We start from the raw sequence: 18,679 nt of genomic DNA, 5'->3' as shown, positions 1-18,679 counted from the left end.
GTGGTCACAATGCTTCCAGTGAGTAATGTTCCTGAGTCCGTTCCAGCCAGTGAAAGTTCTCCAGAGTCCGCTCTAGCTCCAGAATTAGCTCCCGAGAATGCAGCGCTGACTATTATGGCCCTGGCCATTTTGTGTGTGTGGGCTGCACACACATCAGCTCCAGCCCAGACCAGAGTCCAGTGATAGCTCCAGACCCCTGAGTTCAGTCCAGAGTCTGCTCCAGTATGTTCTCCAGAGTCCACTCTAGAGTCAAGCCAAGGGTTCACTCCAGCTCCAGAGCTCAGCCCAGAAAGCTGTGCCCTGTCCATAATGGCTCTTGCATTGTGTGTCTGGGCCACACACACACCCGCTCCAGCCCCTGAGTCCACTCCAGTGTCGGATCAAGCCCCTGAGTCTGCTCCAGTGTCGGCTCCAACCCCTGAGACTGCTCCAGTGTCAGCTCCAGCCCGAGTCCACTTCAGTTTCGGCTCCAGCCCCTTAGTCTACTTCAGTGTCAGCTCCAGCCCCTGAGTCCGATTCATTGTCAGCTCCAGCCCCTGAATCCGCTCCAGTGTCAGCTCCAGCCCCTGAGTTCAGTCCAGAGTCTGCTCCAGTATGTTCTCCAGAGTCAAGCCAAGGGTTCACTCCAGCTCCAGAGCTCAGCCCAGAAAGCCTTGCCCTGTCCATAATGGCTCTGGCATTGTTTGTCTGGGCCACACACACACCCGTTCCAGCCCCTGAGTCCACTTCAGTGTCGGTCGCAATAGGTTGCAGTAAAGGATGAGGCAGGATCTAATTGCAGCAGTCACGCTTATTCACACTTTAATCAAAACAACAAACATATTGGAACACAGGAAAACAGGAGAACACAACCAAACAGCTGAGGGCTATATTATTTTATATATTTTATATGTATTTTTTTTTTTAATCGATCTTAAAAAGGCTTTTGATCTAGTTGATCATTATTTATTACCAGATAAGCTGTATGCAGTTGGTTTTTCTGAAAATTCTTTATTGTGGTTTAACTCTTATTCACATAGCAGAAAACAATGTGTTGTTATTCAAGGGAAACAATCTAATTTATTTATTCAATAAAGAGGCATGCCGCAGGGCTTAACATTGGGTCCTCTTCTTTTTTCTATTTCTTTCCAGAGATAGCAGCATTGCCAGTAGAAGTGGTCACAATGCTTCCAGTGAGTAATGTTCCTGAGTCTATTCCAGCCAGTCCGTTCCCTTTAGTGTCGGCTAAAGCCCAAGTCCACTTCAGTTTCGGCTCCAGCCCCTGAATCCACTCCAGTGTCGGCTCCAGCCCCTGAGTTCAGTCCAGAGTCTGCTCCAGTATGTTCTCCAGAGTCCTCTCCAGAGTCAAGCCAAGGGTTCACTTCAGCTCCAGAGCTCAGCCCAGAAAACCTTGCCCTGTCCATAATGGCTCTGGCACTGTTTGTCTGGGCCACACACACCCGCTTCAGCCCCACAACCCTCTTAAAACAACACCCAGATGTACAAATTCAATGGAGAATTTGGCCACCCGACTAAGAAAATCACATTGGGCTATTTTTGGCCTACTTTTGACAGGCCATTGGGCTACTTTAGTTGCACGGACCTGGCAACCCTGCTATAAACTGATTTGTGGAAAATATATGTGCATGTTGCTTGCAGGAATCACTACAAATTTTTGCTGGCACTTAACCTTGGGTGCATTCTTGTGCTATTAAGTTACCACCCATAACACTAGCAACCACTGAGCAACCACCAAGAAAACCCTAACTGCATAGCAATGCCTTGGCAACCACCCATAACACCATATTGGCATGTTTTGCATGCATAAACAGCACTTTTCTGAAAAGTAAAAAAAATAATTTCTATAAGAAATCCCTCCAAATATTACATTAAATCTATAAAAATGAATATACACAAATGTTTTGTAAGTAATTTCATTTAGAAGTCTTCAATAAACTTCTAATGAAGATGTATTTTCAGGAATAAAACCAGTTAAGTTGAAGGTCATCATAATCAACACAATAAACAATACAACCTGATCTGGTGATTAAGCCACTGATATATACACACATCCATTCAAGACACTTGCATTCAAGGTTTCATTTCTTTTTCAGGTTTAAATGCATCTTCAATACCAGATTTTCAATGCAGACCCCACTCTATCCATGTGTATATTTTATGAATGAAGTGGAAGAAAAAATAAGATGAGGAGAGAGTGAATGAGGCAGTGGCCTTGCTGCTGAAAAACATGGGAGGGGGTAATTCTAAGAGTAATAAGACTAGAGCTAGTCAGGATCCACTGATTGACGGGAGATCTTTTGAAGTCGGTGAAAGAGGAGGGTGGCCGTCCAGTGGCAAATGGACCACTGCAAGGAAAGGGAGGATAACGCACTGAGAGAGAGAGAGAGAAAGAGAGAGAGAGAGAGAGAGAGAGAGAGAGAGAGAGAGAGAGAGAAGGAGAGTGGAAAGCATATGTAACTGTAAAGGCTTGAGCATTTGAGAGAGAGAGAGAGAAAAAGAGAGATAGTTAGAGAATTTCAGACAGACTAGGTCAACAAGGAGTGAGAGGCTGCAATTTAGAGTGGGAAGTAGAAAACGTGGAAGGTGAGACAAAGGAAGGAAGGGATGGTAAGAAAAACAGGGGAGTACAGAGGGATAACAAGTCTGACAGAGAGAGATCATTTCAAAAGCTAGCTCTTTCCTGTATGTGTGAGAGATTTATCTGTTTTCTGATGGGAGATTGTGTATTCAACCAGGAATCAAACAGGACTCTATTGTACATCTTGACTGGACCAAAACTGGCTGACAGTGGCTTTTATCTTGTTCTTTGCTACTCAGAAACTGTTTTCAGGAATATAAAATACAGGTAAGAGCATTACATGAAGATGACTGCTGTAGATTGAAAAAAAAATATTTCTTACAGAGCATGTTTATCTGCAGATTAAAAGGAATTTTTATTAAAAGGACAATAATTTTCATGTATATTGAGAATCAGCCAATAAACACCCCTCACACTTCATAAAGTCAAAAGACAGAAAAGTCCTGTAGTGGCTTGCAAATCTTTGATAAAGCTAAACCTACAATTGACATCAATGGACAAGGTCAAGTTTTTTAAGGTAACTGTATAATATCTCACCATTTTTGATCATATTAGTCTCCACTACTTAATTTTAAATGCTCCTGTAGTGTGAAAAATTATTTTTTTATTCTATTACATATAGTCCGTGTAGTTTCTAAATCAATATTAGGCCGTCGAAGCTGCATGCATAATAAGGATAAAATAAAAACCACAATGCAATTAATTGATAGATGGAGTAACTCCATTTTAACTTAAATGAGTAAATATTCAAATTCTAAGCTATGACAGTATGCAATGTAAACCCTGGTGTTACTAAATTATTTATTGGAAAGTACACCTGTCAGTCAATTCTCAACTGGTTATTTGCTTTTAAAAACCAAGCAAATTTATTTCACAAAAATGGATGACACACAAACAAGTACTTAACATGTACATTAAAGGCACAATATGTAAGATTTTTGCAGTAAAATATCCAAAAACCACTAGGCCAGTGTTATATATTTTGTTCAGTTGAGTACTTCCAATATCCCAAATGTTTCCAACTATTTGTAAATCGTGAGAAAATCGCGATTTTAGCCAAGGATACGGGACGTGTCCGGGAGTCGCCTGTCAATGACATCATACCTGTGTTACCCTCCGTTTCCGGTTTTATTTTGTAGAAACCATTGAAACACTAAAGACGCTTTAATATATTACATGTTTTATTAGACAAGGGAACAACTGTTTTGCTCGCGGCGTGTTGCGTTCATCTCTCATTAGCAATCGCTCCAGCGGACTCATTCAGCTCCAACAGTACTCGCCCTGCTCTGCTTCATACTACAGTAATGTTAATAATCTCATCCATGAACTCGGTGTCATCAAGCCACGCCTTTGTTTTGAATAGGCGACCTCTAGCGGCGAAAATCTACATATTGTAGCTTTAATTGTAAGAATATCACTAACACTGATAAGGTAAGGATATAAAATAGCAGTCCTAAACTAGTTTTTGTTAATACATTTAAGTTATTAAGTTGATATTAGCCACCACAGTCATTAAAAATATAGAAAATAACAAAATAAGTGAAAATAAAGTATTTTGAAATCTACAGTTACTATAGTAAATACACAATAGGCCTATATACTAATATAAACTGTTAAAAAACCTGCATGCAAATCCTTCCCAGCTAACACATGACATACATAAATTATGTAATTTATTGGTACTTTTTGGTAATACCATGATTGACAAAGTAACTACGACATTGCATTCGCTCTTACCGAGTGTGCGCCTCCACATATTTGTGCACCGCGAGAACAGTAACAGCTGACAAGAGAGGACAGTTCATTTTTCTGAGGTGAGAGACTTTTTATTTCATAGCAAGATACGAAACAGCATTAGAATAAAGACACTGACAACATCTCATCTGACAGCAGATATTGAATCAGGACAAAGCTTTTTTTTTTTTTTCTCAGGCACTATTTACTTAAAGCTGCTGTCTTTAATTTTTTTTTTGTAAAATTTACAAAAATTATATAATGAGCGAGTACATCATGAATCCATTTTCCAAACCGTGATTTTGTCTTATCCTGAATCACTACAGTACAGTACAGTACTTTTTTAGACTGGTTCGGGTCGTACCACTGTGGAGTAGCCAGTACCTGCTTGACTCGTCATAGACATAAACAGAGAAAGTAGCTCCGGCTACAATGTTCTTTCGCAAGACGCATGTAGTTCGGTTTATTAAAGGTGCAATATGTAAGATTTTTGCAGTAAAATATCCAAAAACCACTAGGCCAGTGTTATATATTTTGTTCACTTGAGTACTTACAATATCCAAAATGTTTCCAACTATTTGTAAATCATGAGAAAACTGCAATTTTAACCAAGGCTCCGGGACGTGTAAGGAATCGCCTGTCAATTGCGTCATACCCGCGTTACCCTCCGTTTCCGGTTTTATTTTGTAGAAACCATGGAAACACCAAAGACGCTTTAATATATTACACTTTTTAATAGACAAGGCAACAACTGTTTTGATATATTTATAGACAGAAAACTAATTGTTGTTATATAGCTCAACATGTTTAGTCTTATTGTTTAAATATAATTTTCTTGATTTTTTGTGAGTACCATGCTTTACCATGCCTCAGAGAAAAAACACTATTTTTGTGAAGTAGCTAACAAAGCATAATCAGATGCAGCTTTATTTTTAATAACAGTAATACAGCATTTTCTCCATCATACAATACGTTTTAAAATGAATTGCATGCCATTTATCAACACAAGCCATCCAGCATTTAATATGATATTCTAAAATCGATCTATCTTACTGCAGTGTCTCAGAGCAGCCACCGAGCGAACACTCAGAGTAACGTTATAACATAATTTTCAACACTCTCAAATGTATCTAATATGATATACAGAGCTGCGTTCCCTCATACCGGAAAAGCGGAAGCGGCGCCGGCAACTGTGTCATAATAAAAGTTCCTCTGCTCGTGAGGCGTGTGTTGCACAATCGCTCCAGCGGCCTCGTTCAGCTCCCACAACACTCGGTCCTGCACTGCTTCATACTACAGTAACGTTAATAATCGCATCCATGAACGTGATTTCTTCCCGAGTCCTATCCCTATTCTTTTGCACCGTCCGTTGAGGTGAAGACCTCATGTCCCAAGATTCCTCACTCAAACTTGGCGTCATCAAGCTACGCCTTTGTTTTGAATAGGCCTCTAGCGACCTCTAGCGGACAAAATTTTTACGTATTGCACCTTTAACTGCTAGAGCACAGAAAGTTACGGACTGCAGCTTTAAACTGTGGCTGACAGAAGAGTCAACAGCTTTAAAGGGTTAGTTCACACAAAAATTACATTTCTTTCATTAATTACTCACCCTCATGTCGTCCCGAACCCGTAAGACCTTCGTTCATCTTCAGAACACAAATTAAGATATTTTTGATGAAATCCGAGGGTATCTGAATCACATATTGGCAGCAACGTCATTGCACCTTTTGAGGTCCAGGTACTAAAGACATCGTTAAAATAGTCCACGACAATTTTTGTGCGCAAAAACAAAACAAAAACAACAACTTTATTTAACAATTTGAACTGTTGTCGTATGCAGATGATGTAGTTCCGTGCTTCAGTGTTCAACGTCTGAACACCGACTCATTATTGGCCAATATTGGTGTTCAGACTTGGAACACTGAAGCGCTGAACTGCGTTCACTACGTCACCTGCATACGACAACAGTTCAAATTGTTAAATAAAGTCGTTATTTTTGTTTTGTTTTTGCGCACAAAAAGTATTCTCGTCGCTTCATAACACTAAGGTTAAACCGCTGCAGTCATGTGGACTATTTTAATGATGTCTTTTCCTTTCTGGACCTCAAAAGGTGTAATGACGTTGCTGCCAATGTGTGATTCAGATACCCTTGGATTTCATCAAAAATATCTTAATTTGTGTTCTGAAGATGAATGAAGGTCTTACGGGTGTGGAACGACATGAGGGTGAGTAATTAATGACAGAAATGTCATTTTTGGGTGAACTAACCCTTAACGCACCAGAACTACCAGAAAAACATTTAGGATTACATTTTATGTTGTTGTTGTTGTTTCTTTGACCACACACTCCGTGACCCACTCAAAACGGTCTTGTGACCCACCGTTTGTGAAAATGAGAACTAATGCACACTGATGTTCCTATTTCCAACTCTCAGAATCATCAGTCTCTGCCGCAATTACTGTGGTCCAAACATAATAAGTGTAAAAAATAACAAGCGCAAGATGTCGAAATAAGTATGAAAAGGCAGAGGCTAGACAGAAAGATTAAGACAGACTCATAGGGAGTCAATTTACAGGCCTGCAGGGCTTCAGGGTCCAGTGCTTGTCACTCCATTACTCCAATAGATGACTGTCTTCTCTAGACTGTCTGGAATTATAGAGACTTCCATATAAAGCATTTTGCTGCCACGACACTACACTAAAGAATCCCTTTTGTATATAGCTCACTTCCACCATCACTTATTCACAGTATATAATGTATTTTCTTTTGGTTGACAGAATGGCTGTGTTCCAAAACCTAGTTGATTCAGAGTCTGTCTACTTAAATGCTTCATAAGTGACACTTCATTTGGAACAGCAGTTGACTTCAATACATTAATACGAAGGGTTTGACATTAGTATTTTGCTAAACTAACGACACAGCACTGTAATATGCATAAAATACATACAGCACACAAATATAGTAACCTGTGATTTTTGCTCCACACATGCATAGTAATTTTCCACAATCAAAAAGGGTGCTACATGTTTCTATTCATACGCAGTTCTGATATGCAAGAGATTGACAACTTAAGTGACTACCTCTTAATTTCAGAATCACAGACATATTTTCAGAGCAATGGGAGATGTGTGATGTGTGTGATACCAAACTCTTATTAGTGTGATTTTCACTTAGAGGAGAAAAAACATGAAAAACGAAATCAGACAAAAACAGAAGGGGAAATTCACTTGTTCCTACTGAAAGCACTGTTTATTTGTAAGCACTATCCGTGCCAATTCATTAAATTATTTATGCAGATTAGGCAAAGGAGCAAACATACAAAACCTGTGCTGAATGCTATTATTTACACTGCAGAGTTTCTATTCTCTTTGGAAAAATATCATGGTCCCAACATGAAGGCTGTGGCAGAAGGTGAACAGCTGTGCTGCTTCATAAGATATTTCATTTTTGACACATTAGAAGACAGTATTACAAGCATTTTTATCCCTCAAGAAAAAAGAAAAAAAAAAGTTTGGTTTGAGAAATATGTTGATTATTCTCCTCTCCTCCTGACAGAGTAACAAATCCTTCCCTTGTGATTCAAATAACACTTTTCTTTTTTTTTCTTTTTTTTGTCCAGAAAATGCAAATTTTTTTTTTTTTTTTTTTTTTTGGAGATTTTTGTTTTTAATTATTTTACTTATCTCTAAATTACTGGATTTTTACCAGTAATTTTAATATAAGCACATTCTTTCACTTAAAAACAAAATAATTTAAACCAGCACCTCACCTCTTGTGAGAGAAAAAAACACACACACACAAAAAAGCATGGCATTTCATGACTATTGCTATTACATGGCCTTATAGTTCTATATATGGAGCAAATTAACTGTACAATTGGGAATTAAAGTCCTATTTCAAGTCAATTTGCTTTGTATGCATTCAGGTATATATTTAGACATTACAAAATCATTGGTTTTGGAAACATTTGAGCATATTTTGTTTTTATTTTGAGCATTTTTTTTTTAGTTTTGTATTTATAATAAAGTGTCATATTTTGCAATATTTCAAGTTAATAAGGCTAAAAAAAAAACCTGTTTTGCATTGTAAATGCATTCAAATCTAATCACTTGTGTGTGTCACCATTATATGTCAAATTGACCCCCAAGGTAAGGATTTGTTACTTGTTTTATTACAACCACAAAAACTCCTTGAATCCAGTCAATGTGTGTGTGTGTGTGTGTGTGTGTGTGTGTGTATTCTCATTTCAAGTGTTAAAGTTTTAAGCTAACTCTTACACCATGTCTACACCAGACACAAATTTTGTTGCGTCGCGTCACGTCGCATCACATCACGCCGCAACAGCTTAAAGCTGTCTACACACTGAACACGACAAACCGCAAAGCACTTGGACTACACCAGAAATAGAATGGAGAATCTGTTTACTATCGGGAATTTGTTGTCTCGTTGCGCCACATCCAGTGTAGACAGTATCACTGATTATAATGGCTTCTATTATCTGTGAACACCAGATGAACACCTGATTTTTAAAAAATCATTTACCTTTTTTATAGACACTAAATGCAAATAGAAAAAACCCACCCCTACTCTTACCTCTAACCACAGATTAGGGCGGAGTGTGGCTTTCTGCACTCCAATTTTTTATTTATTAGAGTGCTGGATTATTATTAGCAACATACTTCATTAAAATCAAATGGAATCTGTGTTATTTTTGTGACATGCAAGTTTCTTCTTAAAATCAGTCACTTTGGTTTGTTAAGGCCTGGGTATACTTCATTTTCCGCATTCCGCTCCGTCTCGTGCATAGCTTTTAAAGTATACTCCACCGAGGATAAGCGCGGCTGGACAGCTTCAGCACACGTGCAGTAAAATTGCTTTTTCACACTTTACCAGACATCAGAGGGCAGCACTGAGTCATGTCATTTACAGGACATTTGTTCTGATGGATATAGGGAGGAAACCAGCAGATTTGCCACTGCATGCAAAGTTTAGAACAAGAACCAAAACCAAAACGAGAACCACAAAAAATCCTGTGTGAGCCGTGCTTCATTCATCTCTACACTATTGACAGGAGACTATGGATTTTTTTTGCCAGTGAAAATTTACCAGCTAGAACATGAGCAAAATCTGTGTGGGAAACTTTTTTGCCCTCGTGCAAAACTCTCAATGGGGTGGATTCCTATTAGAATGACTGGATTTCGCCCACAAAATGTTGCCAAGTAACGATAAATGTGACTGCACCTTTAAGTCAATAATTAACACTAGGCCTATACACAGAGGCAGCTTATTAGGTTGTGAAGCAGACATACGAGAGCAACAGTTGAATTTTATCCTGTAGTTTAGTAGAGTATCTGCATACCATTTCCAAGTTTCACTTAATGCAATCTGTTGAATAAACTATAATTTAGTAAGTTAAGTTTTAGTTTTGATTCTGGTCTCAGAGCTTTAGTTCATAATGTATAAGCCACTGCAAAAGCAATGTCTCAGTTGGATTCATTAGAAGAAGCTCTGTCCTACTTCCTACTAGATGCAAGTGTAGTAAAAGATGTAAAAATTTTTGACAGATAGTGAGAGAACGACAGAGAGACTGTGTGAGTTTGGCTGTGTGTGTTGGTGTCCACTTGAGACGCTGTCATAACCGCTAAGAAGCCCCAGCAGAGCTTTCTATTTTAATGCTCACATAATATTTATCATGCTAAAGTTAGTACACTGAGAGCTGGAGTCCAACTCTAAGTTTAAAAGCATTGAAAGCATCCATTTAAAGAGATGCTGCAAGAATTACAAGACAGAACAGATGGAACGACATCTTCCTAAATGTAATATATCCATATATGTTGATTAAGAATGAATTTTATTTTGGTTCCTGTTTCTCTGCAGCACTGTTAATCACAAACACACTCTTAAAAATAAAGGTTCTTTGCATTTATGAAGAAACTTTAAAATCAACAGCACCTTTCCATTTCACAAAAGGTTCTTTATAGTGGAAAAAGGTCCTTTGGATTATTAAAATGTTCTTCACACTAAAACCACCGGCCTTGCTCCATTCCCACGGCTCCGCCCTGCTTCTCGCCATTTTACATTCAAAATTGCATTGCAGTTCTCCATCCTGTTTGCGATCTCAGGAATTTAATTGAAAAGGTATTGCTGTGCACTACCAGCGGGTGGTTGCCAATGCATTGCTAGTGTCTTACTGCACTTAGTGCAAAAGTGTTCACCCCCAAGTGATATTTCGGTCTCTATATACAGTATATGGCTCAGGATGCTGCATTATTCATGTCGATGTGCAGAACGAATGAAGCTCTGAAGTTTAATAGGGTTAAGAGTTTGTTAAAATCACCAAGTACTGTATGTACTCTTGCTTTTGCAAACATATCTAATAGCTTCTGGGACACAGAAATTTCCCAGAGCCTTTGCAAATTACACTGAATGTTTCATAACAATGATAGAGAGATTTTCACACCCTTCTTTTGTCTTTATCCATCATCTTTGTTTCTTCCACTATTTATTCATGTATGCCAGAACAGAGAGCATCACAGGAGACACTGCAAAAAATCAACCCCTACAAACATCTAAACATTATTAAAACAAAACAGGAAAACCAAGGAACACAAAGAGCAGGAATACAAGAAACAACTGACAAACTAAGGGGGCGTTTACATGACAACGTTTTCAACGTTTTATCTGTTTAACTCCGTTTTGGGGGCCTGAAAATACAAGCTTTTGAAAACGGGTTTCAAACTGCAAGTTTTTGAAATTGATGCCGTTATCATCTCTATGTAAACTACAAAAATGCAAATTTGTGAAAAGGTGATGTCATGCGCATACGTAGTACGTGTTCAGTCACGTCTAAGGTTTCCTTACAAAGTGACATTGCCGAACTACTGGCCTGGAAATACAGGTTTTTAGTCATTTTCACATAGTCATGATCGTTTTGACAATGGTGTCGTCTGTACGTGTAAGTTTTCCGTTTTTAGTACATCGTTGTTGTGTTAACGAACGCTGACACAGCAAACAAAAAGTGTCTGTTAAAAAATGTATTTGTCATTGAAACATTCATTTAAAAGATTCGTTCAAAAACATTGATTCATCCAGTAATGAAACAAGTATTTATTAATGAGTCATTGAATTCATTCAAAACCATTTTTTAAAATAATTCATTCAAATTAATTAAACATTTTCCAGCAGTCAATATTTTGTCAGAAATTACATGTTATTTTGTTTAGTTGTATATTCAGAATCATGGGAGAATCGTGATCTCTATTTGAAACCAAAAAATAGTGATATCCAGAATCGTGCAGCTCTAAAGTATACTAATAAGGCACTTTAATAAACCTTTTTTTGCAAGGGTGTCATTTTTTAGTGAATAATTGCTTTATCCAATTGTTGACCAGCTTATACATAAGAGATAATGCATGACATGGAGGCAAAGAACCACCCGACGTGAAGCGGAGTGCATTCAAATGGTTTAATGCACAGCTAGCCATGGATTATCCGACTTATACCATGGTCATTTGCCAGCATCAACAATTTAAAGCTGTTATTGATGTTTGCAGCATTTGATCGGAAGGGTAAAAATGACGATTATTTTCATCAGATCGTTAGATCTAGCATTCTGCCCCCTTTGATTCAGACACAGAGATAAAATAGTGCGTAAGATTACATTTATTTGAATGAGTGAATTATACATGCATTACACAAATACACATTACTATACATTTCATTCTTTAGTTACATATGTGTGAACGAGTACTCATCCTCAATTGATGATAATGATGCTCACATGGTAAAACCTAAACTATTTACCTTGCAAATATCCTTCCTCTGTACACTTGCCCTTACCAATTCTACATAAAATTGGACTCTTGATTTGTTAGCATACATTTGCACAGACTTGTTATCAACACCATGCAACTAGGAGCAAGAGAAATACAAGCTTTGATTACAGTGTCTTGTATTATGTTAAAATGTGCAAACTGTTTTCTCTGCTTTTTCACAGGGTTGTAATTCACTGCAAACAACAAAAAAAACCCAAAATACTGACTTGATTAGCCCGTCTATATCAGTGCCTGCTAGAGGCATGAAGACTGTAGGAAGGTTGCACTATTGGACAACTTTGGTGTACCCAGGCGATCTCAACTTGGGATAATGGAGACTGCTAACCAGACTGTGACTGAATATCCATGGGCAGGACAAACTTTGGCACCTCTCTGCACAGCCCGCTGCTGTGGACTGCTAAACCGAACGTTGGCAGTCATGCTCATGGTCAGTCTGGCCTTCGCCATAGTGGTGGGAAACGTGGTGACACTTACTGTTTTCATGCAGATCCGGCATTCTCGGACACCACAGGGCTACCTCAAAGGTAAACACAATGATTTACACACAGTATATGTTCAGGATGGCATGCTACTACTTTTGCAAATTGTAGTATCTACAGTGTTTACAGTATGCAAATGTTGTCTGTTCTCCTCAGTACTGTATCCCACAATGTAGTGTGCTCAGTGTGACGAATCAGAAGAAATATTAATAGGTACTCTCTTTAGTGCCTGATTACAATTCCTACAAAATCATGTTACGATAAATGCAGTTTCAACTACATTATAATGACCATTTATGTCTGTTTTAGTTAGCTTATGTACTAGCATAGCATACAGATACCCGATTAGCCTGATAGCTTAGTTTATACACACATTTGCAATTACCATTAATGTATTCACAATCATCTTTAATGTAATTGCATTAAATTAAGTGTGAAATGTCCAAATATTTCAGTTAGAAATAAAACAAATTAATAATGTTCAATTATTCACTTAATAGGCTATTATTATTATTATTATTATTTTTTAATTAACAGTTAATCTGTGTTAGAAATTAAGTTCAATTGGTTTTATTATTCACTAATTTGTTTTCTTATGCATTATATAGTAAGCTATGGGTATTTTAAATTAACATCATTCATATAGGATAATCATGAACGGACAGATTGTGGAGACCTGATTTCAAGGGAGGACCCGATTTGTCATGACACCGGATGTAGTAGACCATCTGGGTACTTTTCGCCTACTCTTTTATGAGTACTGTGAATTCGGACATACTTCTTTTGTCACAAACTGTTTTTGACCTACTACTGTATATAGTAGAAAGTGCACACACAAACAGAGATCTGCTGCAAGGAGACGTGGTTCAGACCGTTACCAAACTGTACTGGGCAACATCACAACTATGGCCCTGTTTTTACCTGGTACTAAGATGTGTTTTGGTCGATCGGATCACAAGTGGGCGACGCTAAATACAGGTGTAAATGAGGTGCAAAATGTTTTGAGCTTGTCCACTTTTGACCACTTCCAGAGGTAGTCAAAAACACATTGTTTTGGTGGAAACGCTCATGTGGTCGAGTGTGTTCGAACAGCCACTAAAGACCGCCTGCTCTCCGCCTACTGACTTAAAGCATACATAATGGAAAGTGCGCTAGACAGACGGGATTTAAACTTTGTTGGCTGAAGACCCAAATTTGGTTTGAAGACAAAAAACGTACCAAGCACAATGTTCTCTCACCATTCCTGATTTCTAACACACACTCACAACGTTCGGCTGGCTCATCAGAGCAGAAATGAAAGCTGATACTCTCTGTGTGTTTTTCCGTTGTCTCCGGTCGTGTTCATATGTAAACTGCACAAGCTTATTTTGTCCATTAGATCAAAATATCTGCAAAAACCCATACATACCCATAGACCCTTCCCTTGAAGAAATCAGGACAGAAGTGATTGAAAGTGGACAAAAGAACCGGATTAAAACACCAGGTGTAAATGGAAATGTGTCTCTTGTCTACTTGTGATCCGATCTTAATACCAGGTGAAAACAGGGCCTATGATGAGAAAAACCAGATATGCTCCTGTATTTGGTTTGTTTAGATGTCTTTGGTCCCTGTTGCGTTCATATTTCAGTTGAACCGCGCCAGAGTTTGTTTGGAAAATGGACCGAGACCACCTTTTCAGAGGTCTCGGTCCACTTGTTTGTTGCGCACCAGGATTCAGATTGCAGCGTTCACACTTATTCAAATGAACCGCACTAACAGAGTAATCGCACCTGAATTCGTTTTAATCAAACCAAACCTGCCAAGTGTGAACACACCCTCAGTTTGACCTCTAGTGCAAAATGAAAATGTTTGATGAATGTTGATGCAATCTGCAATACTTTCTGTATTTGTCTTGCAGTGTCCCTGGCCATCGCCGACATGATGGTTGGAGTCTGGGTGGTACCATTTTCTGTATACACCGAAATCTCTCTCATGGTGACCAGCACTCCACCGACGTGGTACCAGGGCATCTCAACAGCCTCACTGGAGGGTGGATCAGGGCCTTGGCAACCCTGCATGCTGATTGGTCCAGTTTTTGCTGGATGCACCTTTGTCTCGATTAGTACCATCTTTCTGATGACAGTGGAGCGATGTGTGGCAATCCTGCGTCCGCTGCATAAAGATGCTCTTGTGACACGGCATCGTACCCTGTTCCTAATTCTCTTGTCCTGGGCAGGCAGCTTCTTACTGGCCATGGCGCCGCTCATGCTGAGCAACAGCTTCACACTGGAGTACAACGAATGCAGCCGAATGTGCAACTATGCACCCTTACTAATCGGGAATCAATTGCCTCCAGATGCAAACATCCTTCTGCTGTTTCCAGCCTTTGACTTCAGTTTACTAGGTGGCACATTAGCCGTCAATATCCTGTCCTTCACCAGTATCCGCCGTTACTCCCGCAAACGGAAGCTGCTCTCTGAGGGAAGTCTTGGCACGGACGCAGGAGCTGGTGGGTGTCCCCATAGACCCTCTTTTTCTGATATCAAAGCAGCTAAAACCATTGGAATCCTCACCTTTGCCTTCACAGCCTCATTCTCTCCTATCGCCGTGTTTGTGCTGGGGAATGTAGTGGGATACACCTGGTGCAACTTCTCCTTTTTTGCTTTTTGGATTCTGACAGGCAACAGTTGCTGCAATGTGATCATTTACAGTGTGCGGGACAACCGTTTTAGGAAAGGGCTGACCTTGCTCTTTCAGCGGGATAGATCGCAGCCTCACTCAGAGAAAAGCTGAGGTTTTTAGACCTCTAGTAGGGCACTGGCTGGCACTGACTTCACTTTCTGTACTTCATGTCACTTTCTACGGAGCCCGGGACATGATAAGCAGACAAAAATATATATCGTGACCACGAATTAAGAATTTGTTAAGTTGTTCCCTCATTTTTATTTAACTAATGCCAGCTTAGCATTGGTTCTTACGATCAGATTATGTGATTTAGATTAAATTCTAAATTCTTGTTGTGTCATGGATGAGAAACATTGTGCATGATGTCATTGAGAAGGTGGAACTAGCGACTGATTTTCGGAAACAAGAGCGTAAACAAACAATGGCTACCGAAGTGGCGTGTTAGCTTAAAGCTAATTCCAGTGTTGCTGAAGCGCCTCCGCTATCGTTCGCCAGCATTTCTCTTTTTTCACTCGGTCTTGGTCATCCTTCGATGAAACATCATAAAGGCAGGGGTATTGTTGCCATATCTCCACAAACCTTTCCTCCAGCGGAAACAAGGGGACAGTTAAGAGAAGCTGATTACCAGACCTAATTGTTCTTTTGGGAGAGTAAGTAATCAGAAGGTAGCTAATGTATTTTGGTCAAACGCCAGATAAAGCCTTGTACACGAAAACAGCAATTTTAAAATCAATTCTAAACTTTACAGGAAGCCGATGTAAGGTCACTAAAATGGGAGAAATGTGATCCCTCTTTTTTGTGCCGGCAAGAAGTCTCGCTGCAGCATTTTGGACAATTTGCAGGCGGGATATCGCAGTTTAAGGCAGGCCACAGTACAGGGAATTACAGTAGTCCAGGCGTGATGTTATGAGAGCATGGATTACGGTCTCTAAATCTTTCAGAGATAAAAACTGTTTTAATTTCGCAGTCAGTTTCAGATGAAAGAAACTGCATATAAAGTGAAAAGAGAAGGGGGCCTAAAGTGGACCCTTGGGGCACACCGCATAATAGGGGAACCGACGAAGAAGAGAACTTCCCAATGCTCCCATGCTCGTCAGGTGTGACGGAACCCGTCGTGGAGGACCCAAAAAAACTAAACATGCTAGTCTTTCTGTCGGGACGTCGTGAAGTGTTGCAGACACGGCGTTGGTTATCATCCACTATGACACATTTACAAGATAAAACAATCGATTCTTGTGTCCCGGCAGCCATTGTCGTTTACGAATCACCACGACACCCTACATCAGATGGATCACGTCAAAATTGGGCTGATATTGTGTAGCCTAAACCCGGCATAAAACAAGGAAACAAATTATTACAACATGGCCACGGTTTAGTAAAACGAGGGAACAAATTATTATATTGTGCGCATGATTTACTTAAAATGAGGGAACGAATTAGTAAAACGTGCTGACGTATTAGTAAGTCTTGGGAACAAATTGTTAATTCATGGCCACGATATACATATTTGTTCCTGCATGTCATGTGTGGCGCTCAATAACTTTAGCCTCAAGAGATTAAGTTTGTTTGATCTCTTTCACAAATGGTTCAGGGACAACAATGAACATCATTCCAAGAACTGTGGCAGTTGTCATTATATATTTTACATTGGATTATAGTCTTTATTAGCAAATCCTTGCAGTTATTTATTTTTTTTATTCAGTGCAGAATATCATATTATTAAAACATCTTATTGTGTGCCGTTGTACATAAGACAACAGATGCCTTAACGATTATTGTTTTGTGTATCCAACATAAACCTGTAAAATATGTTTGTGAGACATTTTTGAATGTGATTTACTGAAACACCTCACACATTTTTTCTAAGGTGAAAAGTTCTAGATGCTCTGTAAAAAGTTATTTCTACCAAATCTGACTCTGAAAATGATTTCATTGGTGTAATTGTGAGTCAAATTCATCATATTCAATACTCAATCAAATAACTGACTTGAATATTTTTTTTTTTGAAAACACAAAATACAGTATTATAGATTCTTCTTTCCACTTTTAGATTTTCATTTCTAAAAAATTATAAAGTAAAAAAAATACGTAGGTATATACTTTTTGTAATAACTGGTGGGCACTCTTAAAACTGTGAAGTACATAATCAGTGCAATCAATAAACAATTTGAAGCAAATCTGTCCCCTGTGTTCAGTGAGTGTGGATAATAGTAGGTGACAGGGCTAAAAGTCTGTCAGTCTTCTGTTTAAATATTCACAGCTTCAGCAGCAGAACCACACTGACTGCCTCAGGCTGTAACTTGTCTCTCACGTTCAAAGGGTTGATAAAAAAATATATATATATTTAAATGCACAACACTATGGACTGGTTCTACAATGAAGAAACACCACTTACAATAGAGTTTCATCCACATACATGTTTAAACTGCATAAAATAACAATAAAGAGTAAACATAGCCCAACACACATATCAGACTTCAGAATTAAAGCCTTAAATATAGAAGAGAAGGCTTTTTTGGACAGTGGTCCTGTGAGAAAAAGGCTTTAGTATAATCCTTGTCTTAAATTTAGCAGTGGGCTACAAACTGAAAATGAGCTAGATCGCAAAACGTACATGACAGTGTCCGGAGTGCACATGAATCTTGCTGAATCAAACTGGTATTTATCGTTATTTCACAAAAAAAGAGAATGCACCTATTCATTCAGTTGGACCTGCTTCTGTTTATTTGTGATTTTGGATTTCACAAAACAGGAGGTTCATTCTCGTGTTACGCAGCACGTTTGAGCTTCCGCAAGAACCAATGAGGTTCATTCTCGTGTTACGCAGCACATTTGAGCTTCAGCAAGAGCCAATGAGGTTCATTCTCGTGTTACTCAGCACGTTTGAGCTTCCGCAAGAACCAATGAGGTTCATTCTCGTGTTACGCAGCACATTTGAGCTTCAGCAAGAGCCAATGAGGTTCATTCTCGTGTTACGCAGCACATTTGAGTTTCCACAAGAACCAATGAGGTTCATTCTCGTGTTACGCAGCACATTTGAGCTTCCGCAAGAACCAATGAGGTTCATTCTCGTGTTACGCAGCACGTTTGAGCTTCCGCAAGAACCAATGAGGTTCATTCTCGTGTTACGCAGCACGTTTGAGCTTCCACAAGAACCAATGAGGTTCATTCTCGTGTTACGCAGCACATTTGAGTTTCCGCAAGAACCAGTGAGGTTCATTCTCGTGTTACGCAGCACATTTGAGCTTCAGCAAGAACCAATGAGGTTCATTCTCGTGTTACGCAGCACATTTGAGTTTCCGCAAGAACCAGTGAGGTTCATTCTCGTGTTACGCAGCACATTTGAGCTTCAGCAAGAACCAATGAGGTTCATTCTTGTGTTACGCAGC

At 39.1% G+C, this 18,679-nt stretch overlaps 1 protein-coding gene across 1 annotated transcript; it reads left to right on the top strand.

Moving 5' to 3' along the window:
* The first annotated feature begins 2,487 nt into the window (after positions 1-2,487).
* Positions 2,488-17,448, top strand: LOC127516751 (trace amine-associated receptor 13c-like). The gene is made up of 3 exons (XM_051901609.1): positions 2,488-2,845; positions 12,309-12,671; positions 14,524-17,448. The coding sequence occupies exons 2-3, from the start codon at positions 12,458-12,460 to the stop codon at positions 15,396-15,398; spliced, it is 1,089 nt and encodes a 362-aa protein (XP_051757569.1). The 5' UTR covers positions 2,488-2,845; positions 12,309-12,457; the 3' UTR covers positions 15,399-17,448.
* Positions 17,449-18,679: the final 1,231 nt, after the last annotated feature.

The sequence above is a fragment of the Ctenopharyngodon idella genome, chromosome 7 (assembly GCF_019924925.1).
Source record: "Ctenopharyngodon idella isolate HZGC_01 chromosome 7, HZGC01, whole genome shotgun sequence".
NCBI classification, from domain to species: domain Eukaryota; kingdom Metazoa; phylum Chordata; class Actinopteri; order Cypriniformes; family Xenocyprididae; genus Ctenopharyngodon; species Ctenopharyngodon idella.
The sequence above is the reverse complement of the archived record's forward strand: the minus strand, read 5'-3'. Positions and strand labels throughout refer to the sequence as shown.